The 23,687-nt window shown below is 50.2% G+C and overlaps 3 protein-coding genes across 6 annotated transcripts in view; 1 reads left to right on the forward strand and 2 right to left on the reverse strand.

Annotated features, from left to right (window-relative positions):
- Positions 1–1,383: 1,383 nt before the first annotated feature.
- Positions 1,384–2,424, reverse strand: LOC128812222 (basic salivary proline-rich protein 2-like). Its single transcript, XM_053986477.1, has one exon. The coding sequence runs from the start codon at positions 2,422–2,424 to the stop codon at positions 1,384–1,386; it is 1,041 nt and encodes a 346-aa protein (XP_053842452.1).
- A 1,337-nt stretch (positions 2,425–3,761) lies between these two features.
- Positions 3,762–19,841, reverse strand: SLITRK3 (SLIT and NTRK like family member 3). 4 transcript variants are annotated; one of them, XR_008438582.1, is made up of 3 exons: positions 17,354–17,721; positions 13,354–16,414; positions 3,762–6,130 (listed from the first exon to the last, which is right to left on the reverse strand). XR_008438582.1 is itself a non-coding variant. In XM_053986194.1 (2 exons), exon 2 carries the CDS (start codon positions 16,394–16,396, stop codon positions 13,562–13,564), a length of 2,835 nt encoding a protein of 944 aa, XP_053842169.1. In that variant the 5' UTR covers positions 16,397–16,414; positions 19,678–19,841; the 3' UTR covers positions 11,734–13,561. The 4 variants fall into 4 exon arrangements, 3 of the variants coding, with proteins under 3 accessions (XP_053842169.1, XP_053842167.1, XP_053842166.1); XM_053986194.1 differs by lacking the exons at positions 3,762–6,130; positions 17,354–17,721 and adding an exon at positions 19,678–19,841 and having other exon boundaries at positions 11,734–16,414; XM_053986192.1 differs by lacking the exons at positions 3,762–6,130; positions 17,354–17,721 and adding an exon at positions 18,054–18,244 and having other exon boundaries at positions 11,734–16,414.
- LOC128812223 (translation initiation factor IF-2-like) overlaps positions 16,877–23,687 on the forward strand; it is a 29,378-nt gene continuing 22,567 nt past the window's right edge. The window contains exons 1-2 of the mRNA XM_053986478.1: positions 16,877–17,017; positions 19,002–19,327. Of these exons, the coding sequence (XP_053842453.1) occupies positions 16,877–17,017; positions 19,002–19,327 (467 nt within the window). The remainder of the gene's footprint in view (positions 17,018–19,001; positions 19,328–23,687) is intronic.

Genomic DNA, 23,687 nt, shown 5'->3' on the forward strand with positions numbered 1-23,687 from the left:
TCAGCTACCAAATATTCATAAAAAAAGTCAGCCCGAGGATTTTGTTTTCCAATTAAAAGCAGATGTTTTTAAATGGAGAATTTTTGAAGATGAAAAATCTTCAAGAACTTAATCCCAGCCTTAAATGTTCAGAACTTAATCCTAACACATCTCTATCCAGATTTGTCAGTGATTTGTTACCATAGTGCACTATTTTGGCATGCTAATAATTATTTTGATATTAATAATGTAATTTCTTGTCTGTTTAATTTTTACTTAATTCTTAAAATCCTTCCTATAGAAAGAAATGCCAGTAACAAACTTTCCCCTTTTTCATCAATCTGCAAAGTTCCATTAAATAGAGGATCTGGACATTGAATAACACACATTATACTCATAATATTTTTATGAGAAAAGAAATTTTCACTGTCTTCCCCATGGAGACAGGAAATTGGGAACAGAGGTTTAATTCCAGTTCAAGTCGAATTAATTTTAAATATCTTGGTGTTTAGGTACAACACAATCCCCCAGAGCTGCAGGTAGGATAGTGGGTGGGAGAGGCCTCTTCCTGGGAATGCTTTGCTCTCCTCCAGACACAAATCTCTTAGGATCCCTTTCCTTTCCCATTTTCTACTTTGGGAACAAATTGTATCTCATCAAAGTTGGATGAGTCTGCACTGAAAAGATTCCCAGGGGGAGAAGGAGGAAAATATTTTTTCAGAGGAAAAATTGGCAGTTTTGTCTTGTACTCCAGACAAGACCTTGGTGGTCAATACCTGCTGATTTATTAATAAAATGTGTTATATAGAGCTTTATCCTTATTATTACTCTGAAACATCTTTATTTGGTTTAAGAAGGATTTGGTAAAGGGAGATTTCCTTAAAGATTTCTTTTTCCAGCACACAAGGCCAGGAGCAGCTTTTAGGTGGGTGTAGAAGCTCGTGCAGAGGTTGAACAGGAGCCTGAAAAACCCCTTGTGAATCAACAGCCTGTCCAGGGGCCTGGGGACACTTGTGCCACCAAAGGCCATCCCACAGCAGTGACTTCTTTACATTCCCATGGGTGAAAGGCAGAAAAATGCCTCTGGCAGAGTGAAGCAGCCCAAGAACTTTGCTGGCTGAAGCTCACGTGAGCTGAGAAGTTGGGCAGATTCATCTTAACTATTTCAAGAAATTCTAATGGCTGTTTGGAAAGCTCCAGCTGCAGGTACCAAACACCTCGTGTCACCTGAGCAGCACAGGGCCAGCAGCACTGCTGTGCTGGGAGCAGTGGGGCTCTGAGGATTTACACCAGGAGCAGTGGGGCCCTGAGGATTTACACCAGGAGCAGTGGGGCTCTGAGGATTTACACCAGGAGCAGTGGGGCTCTGGGGATTTACACCAGGAGCAGTGGGGCTCTGGGGATTTACACCAGGAGCAGTGGGGCCCTGAGGATTTGCACCAGGAGCAGTGGGGCTCTGAGGTTTACACCAGGAGCAGTGGGGCTCTGAGGATTTACACCAGGAGCAGTGGGGCTCTGGGGATTTACACCAGGAGCAGTGGGGCTCTGGGGATTTACACCAGGAGCAGTGGGGCTCTGAGGATTTCCACCAGGAGCAGTGGGGCCCTGAGGATTTACACCGGGAGCAGTGGGGCTCTGAGGATTTACACCAGGAGCAGTGGGGCTCTGAGGATTTGCACCAGGAGCAGTGGGGCCCTGAGGATTTACACCAGGAGCAGTGGGGCTCTGAGGATTTACACCAGGAGCAGTGGGGCTCTGGGGATTTACACCAGGAGCAGTGGGGCTCTGGGGATTTACACCAGGAGCAGTGGGGCTCTGGGGATTTACACCAGGAGCAGTGGGGCTCTGAGGATTTCCACCAGGAGCAGTGGGGCCCTGAGGATTTACACCAGGAGCAGTGGGGCCCTGAGGATTTACACCAGGAGCAGTGGGGCTCTGAGGATTTACACCAGGAGCAGTGGGGCCCTGAGGATTTACACCAGGAGCAGTGGGGCCCTGAGGATTTACACCAGGAGCAGTGGGGCCCTGAGGATTTACACCAGGAGCAGTGGGTTCCTGAGGATTTACACCAGGAGCAGTGGGGCTCTGAGGATTTACACCAGGAGCAGTGGGGCTCTGGGGATTTACACCAGGAGCAGTGGGGCTCTGAGGATTTACACCAGGAGCAGTGGGGCTCTGAGGATTTACACCGGGAGCAGTGGAGCTCTGGGGATTTACACCAGGAGCAGTGGGGCTCTGAGGATTTACACCAGGAGCAGTGGGGCTCTGAGGATTTACACCAGGAGCAGTGGAGCTCTGAGGATTTACACCAGGAGCAGTGGAGCTCTGAGGATTTACACCAGGAGCAGTGGGGCTCTGGGGATTTACACCAGGCACTGCAGACTTTGGGTCACAGCATTTCTTCGTCTGTCCATCTCTAGCATCCACTCGGTTTGTAACTCCCATCCTAAAATCCACTGTTCCTTTCCCAAATATAAAGTGGCATGGAAAATTCAACCTTCCAGAGGCAGGGTGGGTTTGTTCTTTCTTTTGAGCAGCAGTGCTCAGGTTCATTTTAGATGAAATTCATCCTGCAAAGAGGAGATTGCTGCAGAGTGCGAGGAGATTTGCAAAGCTCATCGCTCCCCTGCTGCCTTCAGCCTGTGGGTTGCTGTGTGAACGGCTGCTCCCCTGAGGACATGGACATCCAGGCATCTTCTTTAACAGTGACATCAGAAAAACTTCTTTCCCCAAGTCTCCAGACTCTGAGCAAAGCAGCAGCTCTCTGAGCTTTGTGGTTCACCCTGCTCAAAAAAAAGAAATTAGCCATTGGAGGATGATATTCCTGCATGTGCCCCAGGGACGCTGCACTCAAGTGCTTAGTCTGACATTAGGCCTGCATGAGTTAATTAAAAAATAATAATTTTTTCTTCTCCTCTTCTGCTTGTCTCCAAATATTTTCAGGCAAATATGCTGAAATCACAAAACTAGCAAAGGGATTGCTTTAACTAGGAGATAGGGGTATGAATTCAGCATATTTTCTGCATAGAAATATGACATTTGTATGGAAATGACCCATTTTCTTGAACAGGCAGCTATACATCACAGAAGTTTCACTGTAATGTTTATGCAAAAGAGATTGGGAAGCACTTTTCCATAAAGTGCTGATTTCCCCCAGATGAAATAATAAGGCAAAGCACAATCCAGAAGCTCAGGAGAAACATTTCACTCAATGTCATATGTTCTGGGTGTTTGTTTTGATTTCCACGATGATTTCATGTTTGTCTGTCTTCTCCCTGAAGGAAGTGCAGGGCTTAGGAAGGAATAATCCATTCTCCCTTTTTTCTTTCTTAATCACATCCCAGCTTCCAAACGATGGCAGAAGGGCAGCAGGACATTTCCATCCTGCTCCAAGGACCAGGACAGCCTGGCAATGCTCAGGGTGGAGGCACAAGGAGGTTTTTCTGCAGGATCAGACAAGGGTTCTGCCACAGGGAGCCAAAATCCCCGTGACAAATCCACGCTCCCATGACCTACATCTCTTGGAATATTTGCACAATGCATGTGGCAATTCAGCAATCAGGCAGCACTCCTGGGCACAAGGAATGCTGAGGGATCAGTACTTTGCAGCTTTTCCTTTCAAATGCAGCGTTTTATGGCCTGGAATTCCCGGGGCTGAGCCACTTCTGGCTCTGCTCAGGGCCAAACTCAGAGTAAGGATCAGCAACACAAAATCAAAACCAACACCAACTCCAACACATCCATAGAAAGGTGCCATAACCATAGAATACATAACTAGCAAATCATTTTTGGGCTGCTTTTATTACAAAATTACAATTTGAATTAATAGTTGCACAACTACAAGATTGTTTTTTATGCCAGTGCTGAATGAAACGCTCTGACCTCGTTCAACCCCACCGAAGTCAAGTGCAAAATTCACCCTGATATGAATGGGAAATTCTTTGAGCTTATCATGAATTAAGGTACAGCTTGTTCTGATGATGAATTGAAATTATTTAAAATCAATTAGAACAGAAAAGACACAACCCAAACTAGATGTTCACTGAGCTCAGATTCTTGATTTACAGCCCAACATCCTGACCCTAAATGGAAATCCATACATCACTGAGGCAACATAATCAAACTTCAGATAACTTACTTTAGAGCAGGATTTTTTTTTTTTCCCTGTTCAAGCCAGTTGCTGGGAAATTAACAGCAACCAGAGTAATTAGCAGTGCAGGCATTTCACCATCAGAGTTCTGAGAACATAGCAGAGGTTTCCAGTGCACACTCAACAACCCCTTTCCTTTGCCTATAAAACCAGCCCTGAGACATTTTGGCCACCACTTTATTTCACAAATGTGGAACGGCTCTGGAGCAACTCATGATTTACTGGAAGTCCTCTGGAAGAGTAAAAACCTTCCAGGCTTGTGCTCAGCCACTAAGCACCGCTCCTTTCAAAGCAGAAAAGAAAAATTAAGTCATTTGTGCCAATATGACATTAATGGAAGCAGCTTCTTTTTGGGGGGGTGTTACAGAAAAGGTCACGCCGTGGAAATGTGATTTCCCCTAGTTGCATGACTATTTATATAGAGAAATAGAAATTCATATAAATGTATACATTTCTATAGATACACATTTTGTACACTGTAGGCATATACATACATACATACATATATACACAGGGTGTTATATACACATCCAGATTTGTATATACATATATATAAATATATATACACACGCAAAGCACACACAGCTTGCTTTGGAGCCAGCTAGAGTTATAAATTCTCCCTCCCCCACAGAGCCAAGATGATCCGAGCTGCCTCTGCTCAACACCCCACGGTTGTCTCTCCAGCCCGAATTAAATATAATCCTCATTATTCTGCCTCTCTGGTGCCTGAGAAACTTGGCAACCTCTCTGGGTGACTCGAGATGCAGCAGTTCCTCCTGCCTTGCCTCTCCTAACCTATTCTAGGAGATGCAATATGCTGCTAAGATTAAGTGTCCAAAATGCTAATATGTCTGAGCAGTGCCTCCACTGACCTACATCGGGAATGTAGGTCGGAAAGGAGCTATTTTTAACCGAAATGCCCATATTTTAATTACAGTCCAAAGCAAGCCACATTCCTGAATCTCCCAGAAGTTGGCAAAAGATTGAATTTTACACTTCAATGGTGTAATTATAGGTACATACTTAGATATCCACACAGTATACACAGCACATACTCAGCGTTTCCGTGACACACGAGGCACTCGCTCCTGCTTGGGGCTGACAGCAACTAATTTTAGGAACGTCTCCTCCTTCTCCCTGATGCGTACCTGTTAGAGATCCTTCTTATCAGGGCTTTGTGCTCTGAAGGCTTGCACAGACTCTGGTTGGCTCGGAGGGGCTGGCAAAGGCCTGTGGCACCACCATGGCCAACCTGGCGAGGCTGCCAGCAAGCTGAGGGCACTCCAGGCGGGGCAGAGGGAAGCCTCGAGGTGCAATACACCACTCTACAGAAAAACCCAACAGAGAGAACTGTGTTTTCAGTTGGTCTCCACTCCAGGCACAAACACAGGGGTCAGGGTGTGTCCTCAGCCCAAGGAGGATCTGTGCATGCAGGCAGGTAAAAGGAATTCTGGGAAAGCCAGCGACGTGCGGGCTGGTGAGAGCTTGGGCTAAAGGCAGGAAAAATAGGGTCTGGGAGCTATTTGTTACCTGCTCTAAAACAAGGGTTTGCAACAAGAATTTCATGTAGTTATTGGTTGTCTCAAAGCCAGCGAGAGGCACTTGACTTTCAGGTGCCATTCTCACTGTCAGCCTTGGCAAAATTCCCACTTGTCCCAGCTTAACCATTGCCATTCCTTCCATCAGCCTCCCTGGCTGCAGTGTCACAGCCCCCCACTGCTCACAGAAGGAATGCATATATATATTTATCTACAAAAACTGGATCCATCCACAATTCTTCACTGGTTTAAAACTGAAGGGGACAATTAAGCACGGACTGAACAATTACTCTCTGCCTTAATCGGTGCCTTGACTCCTCCTCAGGACCCCTCAGGGCTGTGACTTGCCCTTTTTTTGAAGAAAACACTGACATCAACTGGATCTAAAAAAGACTTTTTACTTGCCATATTTCTTTGCTTGCCAATACTATCCACTTTCCAAAGCAGCCAGGTTTTTGGGTCACTGCAAGAAAACATAACAGAAGTGATGCCACAGGAAATGTCTCTCTGATTAAGAAGAATGCATTTAGCTACAGATTTATTCCAGCAGTGCTTTGGGGACAACTGATCGGTCCTGCCCTTGCAGGGCATTTTAACAGCACCAGAGAAACCTGGATGTGCTCCCTAAAAAAGACAGACAAACTTAACTGACCAGCACCCATTACCAATGCCTAATTTTTGTAAAGCTCATTTTTCACCAAAGCAACACAATGTGAATTTTCTCAGTGCTCCCAGCACACGTGGGGCCGGTGCCTCCAGTGGTGCAGGAGCCCAAGGACTGGATTTGTCAGGTGGAGCAGCTTGGCTGGTCCCATCCAACCCTGAAATCTCACTAGTGGGGATTTCCAGCATCTCCCTTTGAGTCAGGCCGTGCTGGGCCCTCCCAGGGCACAGCAGAGTGAAGAGATTTCAGCTCTGAGCAGCAATTCCTATGCTCTTTGGAGCAGAGCTCCTTCACTCTCCAAAGAAAAGAAGCACAAGAATTGAAGTCCTCTTATGAGACTTTTCACACTGCAATGTTTCCCTCTCTCTGGTCATACCAGTAATAAAATCAAACTGAACAATCACAGAAAAAAAAAAAAAAAAAAAAAAAAACCAACAAAAAACCAAACCCAAAGCAAACAAACAAACAAAAAAAACCACAATCCAAAACATCAATTAGCTTTGATTTGCAAAGCCAAAGCCTCCAAAGTTCAAAGACAGATTTGGTTCAAGGGTTATTTAGATAATGGACATTATATATATATATATTTAAACACATAAAATAATTTAGAGACCAAGTACAAAAGCAAAGGTTTATGTATCCTTCTATAAACCTCAGTTTAGGATAGTTACTGTTGGGACTGACTTAGTTTTAAACAAGTACAGCCTGAAAAAATGATCAACAAATACATTCCTGTAATTCTTTAAGGTATAATCCACCTGCTGTCTCTGGAACAGCAAAGGAAAGCAAGAAAAAAATGCATAAACCCCTCATAAACAGTATATTAATGCCACTGTAACATTTGGGGAATGCCATTAACTTCAGATAAGGTCCCTGTAGGACAAAAAAGCCCAAACTTTTCTTTAGCTTTTTTTGTTTTTGGTTGTTTGGTTGGTTTTCAGAGTAACTGTCACAGAAGTCCCTCCTCAGGAATGGTGCTGGGTGCCACCACCACCAGCAGGGATGGCAGTGCCACCAGAAGCAGCAGCACAAATGAAGTCTTTCCCATTCCAAAAGCGATTTATCACAATTCAGGAATTCCTGCTTGGAATCATTCAAGCCCTACTGCAAAATCTGATCACTGCAGAGAGCCTCCCTCCCTGGCACCGTGCTCCAAGGACAAGCCAAATTGCTGTGCCACATGCCATGGGCAGGATATTCCTCCACAGGCAGTGGCATTTGTTGGAATTCCCAGTACAGAGAGAGTCAGTCCTTGGCCAATCTGAAATACCTCTTCAGGATTCACAGAATGCATAGGATATTCTTGAGAGATTTAGAAAAATCTAGTGGAAAAATAAAGACGTTAGGAAAAGTAAATGGACATTAAAGATTCAGGACATAGTACATAGGACTTGGCCATGAATATTTCATATTTGCTCTGCCCTCTGCTAGTATCTGTTCTTCTATTTAAGGCACCCTAAAGCTGAGTACTGCATGTCCACACCTCTAAATAATGCCTAAGAATAACCCCACACTTCAGATCCACACCCTTAACATTCAGAAATATCAGAATTGATGCACCACTCACCCTACAGAGACCACCCAGCATGAATGTGGGACAGAGCATTCCTACAGCTCTGCTCTTTGAGCCTTTTCCTCTCATCTTCCCACAAAAATGATCCATCTGACACTATCCTGAGAAACACCACAATACTGACCAATTTAGCAGAGAAAATGCCACCACAGGGAAGTGTTTCCAAATCCACAGGGATCAAAAAAAATAACCTACAAGTGTCACCCCAGCAGCCTCCTGGGGAACTCTGTGCTTCGCTCTCTGAGCAAAGTCAATGCTTTCATAGAAATCCACCAAACTGCCCCAACAACCTGAACAAAAATGAGATAATGACAGAATTTTACAACTGGGAAACTGTAAGGAACAAGGAAAAGACATTTTAAAGGAGTTCTAGGAAACACAGTTGTCAGTGCCTGTCAATCACAGAAACACAAATGCCCTGGGTTGGAAGGGAACTTCATATTCTTGCTCTCAAAGAAAAAGATAATGCTAATAAAGTATTTCCAAATAATTTGCAATTGTTACATTAGTAATCTTGGCTAGTTGGTCACCAATGACATTAGAGCTAAACAAATTTGTCTTTCAAATCAAAAGCCTTAAAGATTGTTTGGTTAATTTGTGAGTGAGGTCAATCAGAGGATTATAGAATTGATGGCAAACCCATTTTCTCTGTACCATTACTCATTTTATTCTGAAACAGTCCCATGGAGTACTTGTCTCAAAATACTTGAATCCACTTAATAGATGTTGTAATTTTCTGAGATCGGATTTTGCTCTTCATTCAAGTCTGTTGACTAAAACTGTGCATAATGTGGTGTTTCAACACTGGCTTCCAAGGGAGCAGAATTGGGCCTCCACTCATTCCCACTCAAGGGTTCTTTCCAAGCACATTCCAATTCTTCCACTGCCCAATCAAACCAGAAATATTTCAAGAACTGGAAAAAATATTTCCATTCACGTCAGAATTAAAAAATAGGAATTTTTGTACAAAGAGCTGTTGTGAGCTACATCCTGGGTCGATTTGCATTTCTTCCATGGAGAAAACCTGTGTCGTACTGTGTACAGCATAAATACATAATTGTGTACACACAAATACATACATACATAAATTCACCGAGAACCTCAGCTACAGATTGAAAACCAAGCCTTGGAAAAACTCATAAAATAGGAATATGCAGCACACATCAGCCTGATTTCCCAGTGTCCATAAATCCACGTTGTAAAATCAAGTGCCTTTGGATGAATGGCAATCCTGGAACAAGTTCACCCTGGAGTGGCTGGAGTGCTGCCAGGAGTCACACCCGTGGTAAAGTAATGTCCTGAGCAATGAACTCCCACTCTTAGGGCCAAATTCTACATGCTGTTCTTCACGTGAACTTTTCTGTTAAACCTCAACCCGAAGCATCGCATCTTCTTCGTGTGCAGTGGGTACTTGAAGCAAGTGGAAGCAGCACAGAGATCACCAAGTGCTGCTGGCACACCCAAGTGCTTCAGAAGAACAGCCTCACATTTTGGAGAGACCTTTCCATCCTGGCGCTCTCAAAGTTCTCACAGAGAACACAAGTTGGACAAACCTGCATATTTCTGGCTTAAAACCAAATCAGCTGTGCTGCCACACTCAAAGGTGGCTTTGTCTGGAAAGGTCTCTGACAAAATCTGGAGCTGCCACAGCTTAACTCATGTTCACTGAATCTCCTAAGAAATGAGCTTCTCACTCTCCAATAACACTCTAATCACAGCAGTAGGCAACAGGCTTTCCAAAATTCAGGTTATTACTCATACCATAATATTTGACATCTTTCTATCACTGTTGAGACACTCAAGAGATCCATGAAGCCATTTCCAAACAAATTTTTTAACCTAGGGTACAACGTGATGGTGACATCAATGACAACATCCAGAAAATACAAAAAGCACCAATAATTGAGCACCAGGATCATCCTTTCCATTTCCCTGTGTGCAGTTGTTGGCTGGGACTGGGGCTTACCTGGCCTTGATGTTCTTTTCCACCTGTAGGAAGAATTTCAATGGTCAGTGAGGGAATAAACCAAACACTTGCTGAAGGTTTTACTAGCACAGGCTGAGCTGCTCAGGCTGACACCAGGTACTTGTACAACCATGAAACCAGCTAAAAAAAAAATATTTATTTCACATAGCATCCCATCAAACAGCTCTAATGCAACTGCAGATCATTTGACTTTATTTGATTCTTTCCCAGTCGCATTAATGCTACCAATGCTACTGCTGATAAAGACAGAATTATCACTAATACTCCCTATTAATTAGGGGGAACCTGGGTTGGAGCATGCAAAGTGTCACCCAGTGCAGGTCAGAGAGGATGGATCCACCTTTTTTCCCTCCAGTGGGAAAGGAATGTTGCTACCCACTCAGCCTCAGCTCAACACAATGAAAAAGCAAAATAAAAGTAATCAAAACACCCTTTAGACATCACACTTGGACATCGTCAACACTTCCAGAGCAAATCATCCCCAAATCATCTCAGTTCACAAGGGAAAGGAAGTTTCCTACGCAAGGGAAAAAAAAAAAAAAAAAAACTCAACATAAGCCAAAAATTATCTCTTTTAATACAAAATTCCATTCTCATAGAACAAATTTATTTCCACTGAATAAATAGATCTGCTCACCGTCCACTGGCGAGATTACTGCCTATAATAAGGATGAAATTCTCCTGCCTTTCTGCAGTTTAATTAAAATATAAACATTATTTGCAACCGGCTTTACTCTATTTGGATACAAGTATGAACACTTGGGGCTTTGAGGACATTGCCAAATGTATACAGCACCACTCTCACTGGGGGTTGTACTTTAACCTGATTTATACAGCTCCACGCATCACTTGCATGTAGGCTTATCAATGTAATTATTACAATTATGATAAGAAGGATCTGGCCTTTGCACTCGCATGTTTAATACTCTTAGCACGTGCATGCTCTTCCACTATCTATTAAAAACTCAACAAAACAAACAAATGAGCAAACCCCAACGGGTCAGAGCTGAAGGCAGCAGTGAGGAAACACAATCTCAACTCAACAGAGGAAATTGCAATGTGTAATATTTTTACTGATGGCATGGAGGGTGATGCCAGATTTACAGAGGTCCATCTCCAGACACACACGGCTGCTACCAAGGCTGGGGAAACGACACTCCGAGAGAAAAAGCTCACCATGAGCACCCTGCCCGGAGTTGTAAATAGCGGCATTGTGGGGAGAACAAGTATTTCTGGGTTTATCTCTGTTAAAACACATTGTGCGAAAAGGAAAGAGGGCAGGTGGTGGGGAGGGTGACCTTGGCAATGTGACACTTTGCCAGGAGGTGACAGAGCCCGGTCCCCTCGGGACAGCGGCAGGAGCGCTCCCAGCAGCACCTTTGGGGGAATAACCTCAATTCGCCTGGAGAAACCACCCTGACGGCTGTTCAGACAAATGATGCTGACGGACACGTTGGGTATTTGTGCACAAGCCCCTCTCTCTGAAGGCCCTCAGGGCAGCGCCTGGGCCACGCTGGCGCCCGGTTCTGGGCGCTGCCCTTGGCGGCCCCGCCCGCTCCGGGATAAGGCGCCCGCGGGTACATTCGGCGGGGCGGACGGGGACAGGGAGCGGCTCCAGGCCGGGATCGGGTCCGGGATGGAATCCAGGATCGGGTCCGGGATCAATCCCGGGATCAACCCCGGGCTCGAGCCCCGGCGCTCCGGCCCCGCCGCCGCCCCTCAGCGCTGGGGCTGTGGCGCCACCTGGCGGCCGCGAGGGGCCGCGCTCCGCGCCCGGCCCGGGACCCGCGGGGACACAAGAGCGGCGGGGACAGCGCCGGGACAGAGGGACAGCGAGGGGACAGAGGGACAGCGCGGGGACATAGGGACAGCGAGGGGACAGAGGGACAGCGTCGAGACAGGGGGACACCGCGGGGACAGGGGGACACCGCGGGGACAGGGGCACAGCGCCGGGGACAAGACACCAATGCGGACAAGATACCAACCGGGACCCGCCCGGGCAGGGAAATCCCATGGTCTTTGGTCTCCCTCCCGTTGCAGCGGGAGGGGGAGAAGGGCGGCTTTGCTTTCCCAGATCGCATCCCCCATTCCAAACTGGAAATGCGGTTTAAATCCCCGCTCCGGAGGGGTGGGAGCTCTCTAAGTGCTCACCCCGCTGCCAGCACCGGCAACATCCCTGCGATGCCTCCCGGTGCCTCCAGCAGGCCGGGAACCAGCGCTCCGGAGGGATGCGCTCCCAATTTTCCCGGTATTTTTAACTGTCAGGACAGTGCGGCAGGGATACAGATCGCAAATCGGATTTGTGACAGTCTCGGGTGGTATCTTGGCAAGAGACGCTGTACAGGGTTTTTCCTCTGTTAACATCACAGTGCACTGAACTGTTATTAATAAAATAGCGTTCAAGGTTATGGGGGAGGAAGGAAATCTCTGTGGAGGAAGCTGAAGTTTCAGGTTCAAGCTTTGTATTCCTATATATATATATATATTTGGGGGTGTATATATATATATATATATATATATGCATTTTTTTTTCAAAACGTTTTATTAGGAAAGCTATACCAGACGCATCACTGTACAATGATTTAACATTACCTTTACAATTTATATTCACTTGAAATTACAGAATAAATATATGCACATCGTTGTACCTTTGTGTGTGTGTGCATGTGTGCGTGTATGGGTGCATGAGAGAAAACATTAAAAGTGCTTCCTACAAAGCTGTTAGTGAGAGGTGCCCATTAGCTTTTGGTTTTTTTTTTCCTTTTTTTTTTTTTTTTTTTTTCCTCTGCATATTTGCATGTCGCTTTTATTAGGAAAGTGCGGATGTCCTCCAAAAAACCATGGCGTCATGGTGAAGTGTCACTGAGCATCCCCTAGGTGTGTGCGCCACGTGGTGACATCCTTTGGGCTGCTCGGCTCCGGGTGGCTTCCCCCAGCCCCCGGGACTGCCCCCGGGATTCCCCCCGCGGCCCCCGAGCCCCCCTGGAGGGGCTGGGCTGGCGAGGGGTGCGCGGAGGGTGAGGGTGAGGAGTGTGCGTGCGAGGGAGGGAGGGAGACAAGAGTGAGACATTCGAGCAAGACCCTCCCCTCCCTTCCCTCTTGCAGTTTCCAGGCATGCAGCAAACTGCGCTCGTTTGCTTCTTTGCATTATTTTTTTTTTCTCTTTTAAATAAATGTACAGAATCTGTGCCATGATGGGCAAGAAGAAAGCAGGCCAGAAAATGCCATCTTCCCTCCCCCTCCCCTCCAAGGGAAAATATCAAGGAAGTTTACTGCCAACGGAAAAAAAGAAAAAAGGAAAAAGAAAAGTGCCAACGAACAAAACAAACAACAAGAATAAAGAAAATAAAAGAAAAGGGAAAAGAAAAAAAGAGAGAAAGAGACACACATAGAATTTACTTAATCAGGATCAGTACAAAGATCCCCGATAATAATAATAATAATAATATAATAATAATATACCTTTAGACATGGCACAGTCAAAGTCTCAGTTTCAGTATAAAAAAATAATGATTGATTAACATCTGCTGGCAAAAGTCTGCGAAGGCACTTCGTCGATTACTGATCTGAGAAGGGCCCTGCCCCGCAGCGCGCACATCTGGCGGGGCAGAGCGCACAGCTGTATCCTCGGCTCGCGGGCGGCGGGGCCGGGCGGGCGGCGGGGCGGCGGTCAGAACCGGTACGTGGTCTTCTCCAGGACTTCGAGGTAATCCGGCTTGGTTTGGAGTTTGGCCCTTAACTCGAGGTATTCGCTTGTGGGGGTTTGGTGGTCCGGGAAGCCCTTGCCGGCCGCGAAGAGCAGCGTCTCCTTCAGCCTGGCGTCCTGCTGCAGGTCCGGGTATTGCATGCCGGGGGGGTGGACGTGCAGTTCCTTCAGCTTGGGCACGGTGCCGTACAGGCAGTCCACGAACCCCACGGCGCAGGGCGGCGGGCGGTCGCGGTCCCGCGGGGCTCCCCCCGCCGCCGCCGCCGCCGCCCCGAGCGCGCCCGCCGCCAGCCCTCCGCCCGCGGGGTGCTGGGGGTGCACGGCCACGATGGTGTTGAGCTGCGAGCTGGACACGGCCAGGCTCCACTCCTGCTCCTTCTCCAGCAAGGTGCGGTAGCTGCTGCCCGGCTCCGGCGCGGCGGCGGGGGCGGCGGGGTGGGCGAAGCCGCGCTCGCCGCCGCCCCGCAGCAGCTCGGCCGCCTCGCCGCCGCCGCCGCCCGCCGCCTCTTCCTCCTCCCGCGGCTTGTAGATGGGGTTGTTGCACATCTGGGTCACCGGGTGCGGGATGTAGTCGTAGACGTGGCCCGCCGGGGGCGCCTTCTCCGGGGACCGCTCCCCGGGGCCCCCCCCGCCGCCGCCCCCGCCGCCGCCGCCGCCGCCGCCCTCGGGGAAGAGCCGCGGGCAGCGCAGCGGCACCGCGCCCAGGTCCGCCGCCTCCGCCCGCGGGCCGCGGAACGGCAGCTTCCGCCGGCGGCGGCGCAGCACGAAGGCGAAGAGCCCGGCGGCCACCAGCACGGCGGAGAAGAAGAGGACGAGGAGGCTGAGGATGAGCACGGAGAGCGGCACGGCCGCGGCCGCGGCGGCCGGGGGCAGCTCGTAGGCGGCCGCGCCGGTGGCGGCCGGCGGCGGCGGGGCGGCGGCGGGGGGCGAGGCGGCGGCGGCGGCGGGGCGCAGGGCGGCGGGGCACAGCGCGGCCAGCTCCAGAGAGCGCAGGTCGCGGCGGGCCAGCGGCTCGGGGCTGGCGCACAGCACCTCGCCCACCACGCTGACGGAGCTGAGCGCCTCCAGCCACTGCTTCAGCGGCACCAGCTCGCAGGTGCAGTCCCAGGGGTTGAGCTTCAGGTCGATCTGCACGATGGCGTGCAGGTGCTCCAGCACCCCGGCCACCGGCAGCGCCAGGAAGTGGTTGTTGCGCAGGTTGAGGCGCGCCAGGGAGGTGCCGGCGAAGGCGTCGGTGGGCAGCGTGCGGAGCAGGTTGTCGTTGAGGAAGAGGAGCTTCAGGTTGGGCATGAGGCTGAAGGCCGCCGGCTGGATTTCCCTGATCAGGTTGTACTCGAAGTACAGGTAATGCAAACTCTGCAGGCCCCGGAACATGCCCGGGGTGAGCCGCTCGATGTCGTTCCCGTTCAGGTACAGGCTCTTGAGGTTCGGCAGGTTGATGAACGCCCCGTCCTGCACGTAGGAGATCCGGTTGTTCCCCAGGTGTAAGAGATCCAAGGAGGAAAAATTCCAGAAATCGGAGCGGTAGATTTTCTGGATCAAATTCCCGCTCAGGTACAGCTTCTTGGCGTTCAAGGGCCTGGGCAGGAGCTCGGAGATGTTGTGGAATCCCCGCTCCTTGCAGTTGACCGTCAGGCCCAGGTCGTTGATGTGCAAACTGCAAGAGCAGCCGGTGGGGCAGATGATGGGGATGGGGGGCCGGGTCTGGTAGGCAGCCACGGGCGGTTGGTTGGGCCCGGGGTACAGGCCACGGGGGGTCGGGGGAGGCCGGGGCGCCCTGGGCTGCTTGGTGGGCTTGGGCTGCTTGTTGGACGTTTTGTACTCAACAGAGGAAGCGGTGAAATGGAAGGAGGACAGCATGGAGGAAGGCTTCGTAGGCCACGCGTTCTCCTTGCTGGAGGACAGCTGAGGGATGCCCAGGCTGGCTTCCACCTCGGAGTCGGACAGCATGGGGCAGAGCTTGCTTCTCTTGATTTCCCGCAGGTCCTTCCCGTGGAAGTGGAAGGGGGTCTCGCAGGTGATGTCCCCCACCAGAGCGGTGTAGGGGATGCGCTCCAGCCAGCTCTTGAGCTGCACAATCTCGCACGTACAGTTCCACGGGTTCTCCTCCAGCTGGATCTCCATCAGGCTCCTGCCAATGTGGTCCAACATCCCGCGGTACGAAAGGACTTTGAGGCGGTTCCCCCGCAAGTCCAAGTGGGTTAAGGACACAGACTTAAATAAATTGGTGGGAAGCATGGGGATAAGATTGTCATTTAGGATAAGGACCCTCAATTTACTTAGGTTTCGAAATGCCCCGCTTTCAATCCGTTTAATGACATTGTAATCTGCCTGCAGATATTCCAGACTTTCCAAACCCAGGAAAGTGTCGTTCCTGAAAATGTCCAATTTGTTTTCGTGCAAATACAACCTCTTCAGAACTCGGAGCCCGTTAAAAGCCCCGGTCTGAATGTCCTGCAGTGCATTGTTCCCAAGGTTAATAGATACAGCATTGTTCAAGTGAAGAAAACTGTTGGTGTACAATTTCCTCATGGAATTCCTCTGCAGATAAAGTTTAAAAGGTCTCGACCACGACTCTGTTATCTGACTAATATTTATAAATCCCTTGTTGTCACAATGTATATGGAAAAGGCTTTCCTTCACTTCACAGTAACATGGATCAAAGCAAGGCTCATCCAGTTCCTCCGAGTCCTCTATCAAGGGAATAGGTGTAGTCCATGCTAGAGCAATTGTGCTTAGAAGAATTATCCACAACATCCTTCCTTTATGGAGCGTCTCTGCCGTGGAAGGTTTCATCATTTGTTGATGTTTACCAAACTGCAACGGGAAGAGAAACACAGATTTCAGTATTTCTGCCCTGCCCCTCTCCTTTTCCTAAGCCCCTACCTGCTGGACTCATGTCAGGCTCCTGGAAAGTTCAGCAGTTGTTGGGCAGACGTTCCCAACCAACTCCAGGGGTGTCGGCTGGGCCAGCCTTGCCCTGATTTATACTTGAGAGATGTTAGAGGGCTCCATCACGCGATAGCAGCCTGCCTTGCTCCCCTCCCCGTGGTAAATGCCACCTATAAAGAGGACAGCACATGCAGCCCCACACGGCACCACGAGCACACCGAACGTGTTGCGTCTCTCCACGCTTCCCAGGCTTCGGAACTGCCCGGATCTCATCCCCGGGTGCAATTTTAGCCCAGGAGCCATCACAGCCCGCCTCGACTCCGGGGGGGGGGGGAAACACACCGAGTGTGGGCACATTTCTCCAGTGTCGTACCACATCCTTCATCCATGCAAACTCCCAAAGTTATTGAACCTCCACCCTCAGATCTCCCTCCCTCCCGGCTCGATAGATTCCAGACGCGAGTTCCAGGGAATGTGCGAGCTTTGCTGATGTCCCCGGCAGAACGGTTCCCCTCAGAAATCCCCACAGTATCTTCACTGGAGTAAATGGTTAACGACCCTGATTGGGAAGGAAATCTTCCCCTCGCAAATGCGCCGGTGAATTAATGCAACTGGTATATTATCAAATAAATACACACCACATATTAGTCATTTTAGCTGATTAAAGCATTTAGAGATGATTAATCTTTCTAAAGCACATGCCCATGCGATCAGCAGATCTAAAGGGAAGTGACAGCTGAAGAGGCACCTAGGATTGAAACGCTCAGCCTGCCTTGGATTAGGGCATTTTGTGCCCCCAGGACCAAGCAGGAGACCCGGTTTAAAAGCTGAAAGTGGAATAAAAAAAAATACCTTGACACTTACCAGCCGAAAAATTCTCTATCCTACTATACACGATTCCGAATGAAGACACCATTCTTCTCCAATCAGATGAAAATAATACTGCCCTAATGAGATGCAGCTCCTTCAACATATGGTTTCACCCTTCCTTTCACCAGATATTTCAAATGTATGGGCACAGGGAAACGCTAAGGATGGGAATAATAGCAGTGGTGATGCAGCCTTCCTTGAATCCCTGAAATGCCCATTAGAATGATTCGGAGCGATCATTGCTTTTAGTCTCAATCTCCCAATAAAAAGGTCCTTTTTGCCTTCCTCGTGTAAGGACTAGAAAAAATTGCCCCCCATCCGTAAACTTAAGAGCAGAAAGATGCATTTAGGGGAGAGAAATGCCAGAGGAACAGAAATCCTTAGGATCAACTTGCAAATGAAACCCTCCCCTGTGGGAAAGAGGAGATGGTTGAAAGCACGAAAAGAGAAATACCCTCTGCAATTAAAACCAGCATCTAATTGGGGAGAAGGGAGAGAGACGACAGCTATATTGCATTATCAATCTCTCTGTCTCCTTTGCAAAATATTAGCCACTTAAGTTCTTTCTCTTCTGCAAGGGCTGTAATAAAAATAAAAAAAATAAATAAAGAGGATTATTATATCTTCTTTTTGGAAGAGGGGGGTGTCTTTGACCCTAGGCGGAAACAAAAGGATCCAGAAAGGTTGTACTTACCGGTTTGCAGGAGAGATTTTAGCACATCGTTACCAAAAAAAAAAGAAAGAAAAAAAAAAAAAAAAAAAGAAAAAGGCAAAAGAAAGGAAGGGGGAAAAAAAAAGAAAGCTCGAGTTTAAAGATTGCTGGTTTGTCTCTGCCTCTCCCTCTCTGTGGCTCTCTCTCCCTCTCTCTCTACTCCTGCTGAAGCTGAGGCAAAAGGAAAAAAAAAAAAAAAGAGGAAAAAAAAAAAAAGGAGAGAGGGAAAAAAAAAAAAAAAGAAGCAAGCCTGAAACGTGCTGGGAATGCAATGAGCCCCTCAATGATCCTTTTTAGGATGCAGAGCTGCTGTTTGGCACACTCAATGGAGGAGGGAGGAGAGGGGCTGCTGCAGGCTCCAGCGCCGCCGCCGCCTTCTCCGGGCAGCAGCGGCAGCGCGGAGCGGGCGCCGGGGCGCGGCGGCGGAGCGCGGGTGCGCTGCGTGCGCGGGTGTGCGCGGGGTGCGGGGCGCTGCGGGGCCGTGCGCGTGTGTGTGAGTGTGTGTGCGTGTGCGTGTGCGTGTGTGTGTGTGTGTGTGTGTGTGCGCTGCCGCTCCTGCCCTGGATCAGGCTCCTCCACGTCATGAAAATCAGCTTCAAGAAGGGGAACAAACGGAGGGGGCGCGCTCGGCTCCAGGTCGGGGGCGCGCATTTGGGAAGCCCTGACTACACAGTTTTTTTTTTTCCTTGCCTTTTTTTTTTTCCTATCCTTTTTTTTTTCCTCCTCCTTTTTTTTTTTTTAAAGAGGGAAGGAGGGGGCTGGTTGGCGGAGAGGAAGGGAAGTGGGAAACGGGCAGAGATGGGGGAGGAAAAAACCTGAGAAGAATCAGAGAGGGGAAAAAAAGACGCCGGGATGGGGCAGAATTTGCACCCACCCCGCACTCCCCTTTCCAAAAAAAAAAAAAAAAAAAAAAAAAAAAAAAAAAAAAAGGAGGGAAAAAAACGGAACAAAAAGCCCAAGTCTGGAGGAAATCAAAGCTGCTCTGACTGCGAGTGCCAGCCGAGGGTTGCGGCGGGGAGCAGCCCGGGGGTCCCGCTCCGGCCGCCCCGCTGCCCCCGCATCCACCGCCTCCTCCGCTCCGCGCTGCCCGCCCGTCCCGGGGCCGCTCCCGCCCCGAGCCTCGCCGGGATCCCGCAGCTTCCCGCAGAGCCAAACACCTCGGGGAGACACCCGGCACCTCCCGCATCCTCCCGGCGTGTGCGCGGAGGCGGAGGGGCCGCGCCCGCGGTGCCCGCCCGCCCCGGGAGCCGCCGCAGGTAACGGGGCTGCGCGGGGCGCGGAGGATCCGCGGAGGGGGGCGCAGCGGGTGAAAGTTGGTGGGTGAGATGCGCAGGGGGGCTCGGGGGGCTGCGGGCTCTGGGCCAGCCGGGAGGGAAGGGCTGCGGGCAGGGCAGGAGGGGAGCCCCGCGCTGCTTCGCGCATCCCCGCTGTCCGCACCCGCGCACACCCCTGCGCATCCCTGCGCGCACACCGCGCCCGCCCGGCCCCGCGCACGCATCTGCGCGGATCTCCGCGTAACTCCCGGGGCATCCCGCACCCCCCGCTCCGCGCGGAACGCGGATCCCCCTCCCGCACCCCGCGGTGGCTCGGCCGGCAGAGACTTAACTGGAACCGCGGCTCGGGAGCGAAAAGTTCAGGGGCAGAGCCGCGGGTGCGGGCGGGAGGTGCCGGGGGCTCCGCGGGGTCCCGCCGCCCCGGGGCCGCTCTGCGCGGGCAGGGGCGCAGCCTCCGCGCCCGCGGACACGCACCATCTTCCCCCGGCTGCCGAGCTCTCCTCCACCGGTGCAATATGGACGCACCGCTCCCTCCTAATTAAATTGCTGCATCATTCATTTTCTGACGCGGGAGCGACATGGGGTACGGCAGGCTCCGTGCACTGACACCCCCCGTTCGGAACGGGGGAGAGGCGGGGAAAAAGGGCCAAAGGGGGAATCACAACAGTTTGTTCTTGCAACAAGCTCGCACGGCGGGTTTGGCAGCAACTCAGGAAAGCGACCTAAAGGAGCAAACCCCGCTGGGTTTGGGGGGCAGCCCCCCTTCCCCATGGATGCCGCCCGTGGATCAGGGTCGGGGTGCGCGGAGGGAGGGAGCTTTGACCTTGCAACTTTTCCAAATGCCCCCGAATATCGCTCGTTTTCCTTGCCAGGGCTCCGGCCGTCGGGTTGTGCAGAGGGGCTGGCAGAGGGCAGGGATGGCCCTGGAATGCGGACCAGGGAGCGCTGCGGGGATGGACGGACGGACATCCCGCCGCGTTCCCCCGCAGGCAGGCCCCGCCCCGGGACACACGGACACCCCTGTGCCCCCTGCCCGGCTGTGACACGGGACAGCCCCGCGGGATGCGCCGGGGGAGGAGGAGGAGGGAGGGGACGGCCCCGCACCTCCCTTTCCATCCTTTATGCCCCCGCAGTTTCGCTGGGGGCTGAGGAGACTCAAATCCACACAGAGAGGCGGCTCTCCCAGGGTTTGTCCAGGCCATGTCCCCTTGTCCCCTCAGCCAGAAGTCACCTCGGGCCATCCCCTGCATCTCCCTCCAGCCACAGCAGCTCCCGGCCCTCGGTGTGAGTGTGACTGGCAGCAGCTCCGGGGAAGGGTACGGCTGATGTAACCAAGATTAGGACGTCACTCGGTTATTAATGATAATTATGATTATTGGCAAGCGAGCTATCTCCTTGCCAAAGCCCATGCTGGAGCTGTGGGGATGCTGTCAGCAGGGTGGGAGCTGGCAGGTGCCCTTTGGCTGCCTCTTGCCAGCCTCAGTTGTCATCACTGAAATGCTCCTTTCCCCTCTTATTGTGAGAATAAAGGAGGGAGACCCAACTTAGAGGTGGATGCTTGGGCAGTTATTGTACCTTGCAGAAATATCCTTACAGGGCTCTGTTTCCACCAGAGGAGAGCGTTCCCCTGCTGCAGTCACTGCTCAGCAGGCACAGAGTGCTCCAGGCAGCCTGCAGTGGGAACCATCCCCTTCCCTCCCCTGCCCTTCCCAGCACAAGTGGCAGTGGTGGAGAGAAAAGAGGGAGTTTTCTCCCAAAGCTCGCCCTGACTGTCCAGAATGAAATATTCGGAGCTTTAATAGTCTCTGTGTCTCCAGCAATCCATGGCAAGGGCAAAAGCAATAAATAGTGCAAGGGGGAGGGAAACCCTGCTGTAATTATTGCAAATGGGAGCTGCTCCCGGGCTCGCTGGGTTTGTTAAGGTCGGGAGTGGTTTGGGGGTGCTGGGTCCGAGTGTTGGGAGGGTTGGAACACAGCTCCAGCTGCATTTCTGCCCAAAAGCCCTGGCCACCCTGCTGGGCAGTCAGGCATGGCCTCCAGCTGCCAGCTCTGGGGCAGGAGAAGCTGTGGGAGCCCTCCCATGGGTGGCAGGGGAGCAGGGAGATCCCAGCGGGGTGTGCTGCTCCCTGGTGGGATCGTTGATCCCTGCTGGGATCTCCTGCGTGGCAGAGCTGCCAGCCCAGCGCTCCAGGAGCAGGCCCAGGGCTCAGAAGGAAGATCCCATGGCTCTCCCTGCCATGTTCCTCACTGGAACGTGGAAATCCTGGAATTTAGGGAAGGCCAGGGCTGTGCAGAACACAGAGCTGAGCTCTCCAGCACGCAGAGAGTGGCCCTGGGCAGAAACACTCCCAGCTGCACAAGCTGCGAGAGGCTCATGCCATTAGACTGGGCTCAAAGCTCAGCTTAACCTCCTTCCCTGCCCTGATAACCCCTCTCCTTGTCCCCATGAGATTTCTATACTCCATGGTGTCTTCATATTCAATATTGAGGTTCCCCTCTCCCTTTTATTTTTAGAGAGCCTTTCAAATATTCTATATTAGAAGTTATTTAAGAAGAAGAAGAAATGTTAGTGTTTTTGAAAATGTTGATAGAGGGCAGTCAAATTGAGAGTCTTCTCTGTGCAGCACTTAGTGAAGCAGTTCATGAGGCTTCACTTTTCTTATTCCCTCTCTGTTCCTTAATTAATTTAACAAACACAGACAGAGAAACAGAATCATCAGCTGGAATTTACCTCTAGCCCTTCTCTGGAAGAGACTGTTTCTGTTAAATCTCTGTCACATTGTCCCAGGGGTGTTTTAGGGACCACGACCTCTCTTGCTGTTGTATCAACAGCTCAGCCTCACTACAAGGGGTCCCAAATTGGATGCAGGGGGGGTTGTCCTGTCCCCCTCAAGCCACTGCAGAGCTTTCCCTGACTGCTGCAGGGTCCTGTTTGCACTGGGAGAGCTCAGCCCAAGGCTCAGGTGCTGCTGAGGTCCCTTCATCCCGTTCTGGCTGCTCTGCTGAAGGCTGGATCCTGTTTTCCATACCCTGCTGGCATTTGCCACGCCACATATAAAGTACAGGCAGGATTATTTGAGCTGCATAAGCATTGCTGAGTGCACATGAAATGGAGGAAGTGTAAGAATTTTAAACTGGGCTTTTCCAGCTGGAATCCTTCAGGCTGGAGTAGCTTAAGTCAAACTGATGCTCCTGGCCACAATTTTTTCTTAGCCCCCTCATTATCAGTTATTTATTAAGGCATAAGTGTTGATTTTTTTTTTTTTTTCAGGACAGTTGTGCTATTTTCTGATGAAGTTAAGAAATAACAATGCACCACATGATATTAACATGGATTATTTCTAATATAAAAGTGTTCTCAGCTACTTGAAACTCAATGGGACACTGGAGCAGCATAGAAAGCCCAGCCATGGCCTCATTAGTAAGTTATTTGTAATTGGTTTACACTCATAGGATTTATTTTTTTTCCAGCAGAGAAATTTTGCCCAGCAATTGATGATCTGTGTAAATATTAAAAGGAAAGGAGGGAAGAACTATATAGACAGCAAATACCAGCAAATTGTGAGTGCAGCATTTTTAATGGATAGCTATTAAAAATAAAAGAGAAAAGTAGGCAAAATAAAAGGGAGGTTTTATTGGACAAAATTGACAGTTGTTATCCTCAATGATTCCTGACATTTCAAGATCAGTTTTTTATCTAATGTTTCAAGAGCCTTGGGTATTTCCTTCTAGTGAACCACACTCAGCTGTAGCTTTTTTTCTCCCTTTAAGCCCACAATTTTTTTTTTTTTTCTAAATGTGTTGATATTTATTATAGCCAGTGTCAAAAAAACCTCCACACTCCACTTATATGTGAGCTTCTCCTCAGCCTTTCCTGGGATGATTCTGAGCCCTGGGTGGGCACGCACAGCTTCCTCTGGCAGCAGCTGGAATTTCATGCATGGATCCAAGGCAAAATAACGCCCCCAGGGTGATGTGTTCCCACCCAAAGTGAGAGTCCTGAGCCTCCCTCCAGCCCTGAGAGGGCTCCTCCAGCCCTTCCCAGCCCTCAGAGAGGCAGTTCTGCAGCCACATCCCAGAATCATGGAGCCACTTAGCTTGGAAAAGATCTCTAGGATCATCGAGTCCAACCTAGCACTAAACCACGTCCCTAATGGACATCAAGGTGTTTTTAAATCAGCTCCAGGAATGGTGGTGCCACCACTTCTCTGAGCAGCCTCTTCCAGTGCTTGACAACCCTTTTGGTGAAGAATTTTTCCATGACACTCAATCTAAACCTCTCCTGGCACAATGAAAAGCTGTTCTTGTTCTATCACATGGTGGGAGAAGAGTCTGACCTCCT

This window comes from Vidua macroura, chromosome 10, assembly GCF_024509145.1.
Source record: "Vidua macroura isolate BioBank_ID:100142 chromosome 10, ASM2450914v1, whole genome shotgun sequence".
Classification (NCBI taxonomy): Eukaryota; Metazoa; Chordata; class Aves; order Passeriformes; family Viduidae; genus Vidua; species Vidua macroura.